Here is a 6,432-nt window from a genome sequence, read left to right as displayed (position 1 = left end):
GGTTTCAGTGCATTTTCCATGGCGATTTATTTGTAGAATGGAACGTTAGCTACTCACGAATCTGCTTGTATCCAATAGACAGCTAGCTTTTAGCATAAAGTCCCTCACAATAGCCAGCTAACGTTGATGTTCGGCGCGATGACTAGCTTGTAAACTCTGCACTTTTTCAAACTGCCGCCAGGTTCTTTTGAGTACCGATGCCACCATGTTTCAATATGCTTTGTGTTGTAATCACGACAGACAAAGATATATAGTTAAGCAAACTTTACTAGGCATGTTGTCAATCAGCACATTAATAAAGTAAGTAACAACTGGTTTCTGTTTCCTTTTTTAACATCAATATGAGTAACATCAATATTGCTACAAGTCCCACCAAGACAGTCAACTAAAAACACATCCATTCCAAAAGGTCGGAAAATAAGAAATGTTTCATTATATTGCGCAATGACAAGTTGCTGAAAGATTCAACTATGGAAGAAACTTGGATGAGACTGTTTGAAGTTGTGTAATTATTACTGGGTGTAGTCATAATTTTCAACACGTTCATAAAAGGTTAATAAGTTTTTTTTTTTTTTACCATAACCATGGCTGTAGAACCACTGAGCTGATTTCAACTGCAAAATTAGGGAACAATTAGGGAACAATCCTCAGAGAACCTGTTTTTCTTAACAGCAGAGTTGCAATGGATTTTTTATTTTATTCAGTTGACAAGTAGAATACTTTAAGCATGCAGTATCAACAGTGTGAGGGTGTATTGCACTACTGACAGGTGTTCTTCAAAGCCTCTATGGAACATTTAAGAAATCTTTGTTTTCAGCCATCCCACAGCTCCTCCCACTGCTCCTCCGATGGCTGCTCCCGCACTTCCAACAACTGCAGTGACCGTTCCCGAGAGCTCTACTGCACCTTGAGGGAATACCACACAATGTCTGTCACGGTCTCACTCACATCTGAGATCTACAAACATCCAATACATCAAAGTAAAAAAAGCAAAACAATCTATGATCCATTCAGTTCAGTCGTATGAGCTTTTAACAGTTAGAAACCCCACCATCATCTTAGCTTTTATTCATAACTCAATGGCATTGAAATATTGTATCTTTGTTCATCTTTGGTTCGATCCTTACCTGCTGACTGTAGAATAGCAACAAGACTCCCTGCTGCTATCCCACCTCCATTGGCTATGGCCGCGGCAGACATCATGCCTGCTGCTGTTGATCCAGCTACAATCCCGCCAGCGCCAAACCCGATCCCTGTGAGGACTATTGGTGCCAGGGCAACAGCAGAACCTGTGAGGCCAAGCATACAAACATTTTAAAACACAGCCAACCTCATTAAGAGTTTGACAATGTGACATTCCAATGACACTTTTACACGTATATAATTATTCGTAAATTCTTGTTGTTTTATAAGTAAATCAACCACACAAAAAATATATACTATCAAGATACAGAAACATTTTAGTTTATGAAAAGTTACTTGAAGTTAATGCTGATAAAATGATGATACCTCCTCCCACTGCAGCTCCCACTACAACAGCTGCTACTTTAATGACAAGGTTTGCTAAATAGGGAAGAAAATAGAGTATATACAAAATGAACTACAATTTTAGATTTTCAGTACATTATAGCATTGGCATTTTTTTTAAATAAAATGAATTTGTGACTGTTTGGCATCAACCATAAGAGTTTGCTGAAAGACTTAACTAAAAAAGAAACTTGGATGAGAAAGGTTTGAAGTTGAATCACACAGTGTAATTATTATTTGGTGTATTTATCATGTTCAACATGTGTATAATGGTTTATAACAGTTATTTACTTGTTTCACGATAACCATGGTTGTAGAACCACTGAGCTCTGGCAACAACATCATTGGAGTAGTCCACTCCAGTGGTATGAGTGTCCACTTCCACTTCATCTCCCTTATTGTAGGCTGCTATTCCCCCTGGGTAAACAACATATTGCAACAGTTGCATATTCAATTGAAACAGGTATATTCATTATTTTTATAAAAAACTCTGAGAAAAAGAGTATTACCTTTCAGTTGCTGCTCCTTGGTCCATTAATTAAATTTCTCCTGAATTATTTTGATGAACTCAATCAGAATTTCAGTGCCTTGTTGGAGATGCTCCTCACTGTTCCATTCCCCCTTTGGAGTGTGCCCGCCACCGCTCGGGGCTGGGGTAGTGTCAATCTGTAAAAATGTGTGATATTGTACAGAAATCACCAGGGCTGTGGCGGTCACGAAATGTATGAGTTTCCTATAGGCAGAAACTCAAACAGGAAGTACCTGTGCTAAGGACTATTCAATGCTGGTCTGACCAATCAGAATCCCATGCTTCAAGATCGTTTTGATCACGCGGACTAGGATATGTTCCGCGTAGCCTCCAAGAACAACATAGACGAATACACTGATATGGTGAATGAGTTTATCAGGAAGTATATAGGAGATATTGTTCCCACTGTGACTATTCAAATCTACCATAACCCGAAACCGTGGATAGATGGCAGCATTCGTACAAAACTGAAAGTGCAAACTATCGCATTTAACCATGGCAAGGTGACTGGGAATATGGCCGAATATAAACAGGTAAAACATCAGTACAGAGACAAAGTGGAGTCGCAATTCAACGGCTCATGCACAAGATGTATGTGGCAGGGTCTACAGACAATAACGGACTACAAAGGGGAAACCAGCCACATCACAGACAACAACGTCTTGCTTCCGGACCAGATAAACACCTTTTTCACCCACTTTGAGGATAACAGTGTCACCGACGCTGCCTGCTACCAAGAACTGTGGGCTCTCCTTCTCCGTGGCCGACATGAGTAAGACATTTAAGTGCGTTAGCCCTCGCAAGTCTGCCGCCCCAGATGGCATCCTTAGCTGCGTCCTTAGAGCACGCGCAGAGCAGCTAGCTGGAGTGTTTCCGGACATATTCAATCTCTCTCTTTCCCAGTCTGTTGTCCCCACATGCTTCAAGATGTCTACCATTGATCCTGTACCCAAGAACGCAAAAATAAGTGAACTAAATGACTACCACCCGTAGCACTCACTTCTGTTATCATGAAGTGCTTTTTTCACCTCTACCTTACCTGACACTCTAGACCCACTTCAATTTGCTTACCGCCCCAATAGATCCACAGACGATGCAATCGCTATCGCATTGCACACTACCCTATACCATCTGGACATGAGGAATACCTATGTTAATATCTGGTTCATTGACTATTGCTCAGCATTCAACACCATAGTACCCTCCAAGCTCATCATTAAGCGAGGCCCTGGGTCTGAACCCCGCCCTGTGCAACTGGGTCCTGGACTTCCTGACGGGCCGTACCCAGGTGGTGGAGGTAGGAAACAACGCCTCCACTTCGCTGATCCTCAACACTGGGGCCCCACAAGGATGCATGCTCAGCCCCCTGTAATCCCTGTTCACCCATGACTGCGTGGCCACGCATGCCTCCAACTCAATCATCAAGTTTGCAGATGACACAACAGTAGTAGGTCTGATTACCAACAATGACAAGACAGCCTACAGGGAGGTGGGAAGGACCCTGGGGGTGTGGTACCTCTCACCCAACGTCAACAATACAAAGGAGCTGATCGTGGACTTCAGGAAACAGCAGAGGGAGCACCCCCCTATCCACATCGACGGGACAGCAGTGGAGAAGGTGGAAAGCTTCAAGTTCCTCGGCGTACACATCAGTGACAAACTCGAATGGTCCACCCACACAGACGGTGTGGTGAAGAAGGCGCAACAGCACCTCTTCAACCACAGGAGGCTGAAGAAATTTGTATTGGCCCTTAAAACCTTCAAACTTTTACAGATGCACAATTGAGAGCATCCTGTCGGGCTGTACCACCGCCTGGTACGGCAACTACACTGCCCGCAAACGCAGGGCTCTCCAGAGAGTGGTGCGGTCTGCCCAACGCATCATCGGGGGCAAACTACCTGCCCTCCAGGACACCTACAGCACCCGATGTCACAGGAAGGCTAAAAAGATCATTGAGGACAACAACCACCCGAGCCACTACCTGTTCACCCCACTATCATCCAGAAGGCGAGGTCAGTACAGGTGCATCAAAGCTGGGACCCAGACTGAAAAACTGCTTCCATCTCAAGGCCATCACTAGCACATTAGAGGCTGCAGCCCTATATACATAGCCTTGAAATCACTGGTCATTTTAATAATTGGAACACTAGTCACTTTAATAATGTTTACATATTTTGCATTACTCATATGTATATACTGTATTCTATCCTATTCTACTGTATCTTAGTCTATGCCGCTCTGACATTGCTCGTCCAAATATTTATATATTCGTAATTTCATTCCTTTACTTTAGATTGTGTGATTGTTAGATATTACTGCACTGTTGGAGCTAGAAACACAAGCATTTCACTACACCAGCAATAAAATCTGCTAAACACGTGTGTGACAAATACAATTTGATTTCAATTATCAAATATAATGTCAACATTTGACCTCAGGATGGGAATAAATAAGATACAATTTCAATTAAATATGAAGCCACTGCTTATTCCCTCAAACATGTGCCTACCTGCATAAGTCCGAAGGCCTTGCCATTGTCCCCCCTGCCGTGCTTGTCCAGTCCTGTCCCAGCCCGGGACTCTCTTGAGATGATGCCACAGATAACAGCTGGGTCCACTTCATTCCTCTTTGCCACCTTCATTATGAGTCTCTTGTACTTGTCCATGGCAGCACGGTCATGCTCTGCCATTATGTGAGATGCAAGCACCCCTTCAGGAAAACAGTAAAGAAAATTATATAATTTATTTTATTAAATTTATTATATGAAATTGATTAATACTGGATATTGTATTGAATATTTGTGAGTGAATAGCCTGAAAGCGCATACCTTCGTCATTTCCCCCATCAGCTTTTGCTGTCCTCCAGGAAGCACCACTTGTTTCTACCTTCATAATGTCTCCATAAGGAGGCGCTAAATGACAATCAAAAAGAATAAGTAGCCCGTACTTGTGTCCACTTTTTTTCAGATCATGGAAATTCATATTTTGCAACCCCCCAACAGTGTTTCCACAGCTAAAGTCAAAATTTGCAATATTGTAAAAAATCATGAACATAATGTGGTTTAGGCATAAGGTTAGCAGCGTGGTTAGGCATAAGGTTAGCAGCGTGGTTAGGCATAAGGTTAGCAGCGTGGTTAGGCATAAGGTTAGCCGCGTGGTTAGAGTTAAGGTTAGGTTTAACATCTCATTTCAAATCAGATAAATTGTAGAAGTTTATGACTGTGGCAGCTAGCGATTACCAACACAGAACCCGAAACATATGCACACAAACACCAGGGTTAATTGGGGTCAGACTCAGCCACAATGCAGTGCCACACAACATTAAAGCTGAAGTGTTGGCTACTAGCTTTTTGTACAAACCCTGTTGTAGGCTGTCAATGTGCCAAAACAGTAATGCATAGCGACACCTAACAATATGCCAAATACCATAAATACTTTAAGAAATGTATAAAAGTATTTTTGCAAATACTTCCCAATATTATGCAGAGTAATTGATAAATCAAGCGCACCCATGTTGTTGTCGCTTTGAAGTTCTTGAAACTGGAGGATCCTTAGTCAAACACACAAACCAGCAATATGATTTCAGACGACTTGCTTCTTACTCCCTATCGATTTCTGAAAGATCTGTTGATGTTGAAAAATACAACACAACAGATCTCAAACGTTCTAACAGACTCTTAACTTTCGATTTTGCTCTTTCCAATCTCGCGAGGTGTATCGTAGACGGAGAAGGTAAACAGCAAAGTATATTTCCGTTACAACTAAGAGCATTGAAACGCGAGGCTCAACCTCCACTGCTTGGTACCCTGGCTACCACTCTGTGCAAATCGTCAAGCGAGCCCGTGCACATGAGCAAATGCTGTATGTGACAGTAAGAGCGAGTCTTGCATCTCGCACATCTCAATATGCGCATTGCTGCTCGTGACAACGTCATTTCGCTGAGTCAAGCTTTATAATGGTAGTCCACACAATTTACAAAATGCAGGCCTGTTTGCAGACAGAGTGCAATCCACGCGTTTGGTTTACCTAGCCACTGTCGGAAGATGTAGTATTTTCTACAACAAAAAAAGTTGTAAATGCCATTCTCAAATCAATGATCTCAAAGTAAGCATTGTTATAGGCAGTGCTTGACTTGGGCAGGAGCTCACTGGAGCTGAGTACCGGCACCTCAAATGTTCTACTGTTGGAGCTCCTGTTCCTCTTATAGAATATTAGCTAAAACAATATTGTGGAGTTTCTGCATCTACAACACAATACCTACACCCAAAAGGAGTACTGTTAGGGTTGCGTAAATTCAAATCTGGTATCAGGATAAATATAACAATGAGTCACCGATTTTATACTATGTATTTTTTATTAGCTAAGTAATAAATGGC

General features: G+C 42.1%; 1 protein-coding gene across 1 annotated transcript; it reads right to left on the bottom strand.

The window, feature by feature from the left end:
- Positions 1-249: 249 nt before the first annotated feature.
- LOC109903977 (lysozyme g-like) lies at positions 250-6,205 on the bottom strand. The gene is given in 8 exon segments (XM_020501021.2): positions 250-906; positions 1,128-1,289; positions 1,510-1,563; positions 1,819-1,944; positions 2,037-2,193; positions 4,567-4,766; positions 4,885-4,968; positions 5,566-6,205. Coding segments are annotated over 8 exon segments (897 nt in total). The 5' UTR covers positions 5,570-6,205; the 3' UTR covers positions 250-796.
- Positions 6,206-6,432: the final 227 nt, after the last annotated feature.

The sequence above is a fragment of the Oncorhynchus kisutch genome, linkage group LG14 (genome assembly GCF_002021735.2).
Source record: "Oncorhynchus kisutch isolate 150728-3 linkage group LG14, Okis_V2, whole genome shotgun sequence".
In the NCBI taxonomy this organism is placed as follows: domain Eukaryota; kingdom Metazoa; phylum Chordata; class Actinopteri; order Salmoniformes; family Salmonidae; genus Oncorhynchus; species Oncorhynchus kisutch.
Note: the sequence above shows the minus strand (reverse complement) of the source record. Positions and strands in the feature narration are given on the sequence as shown.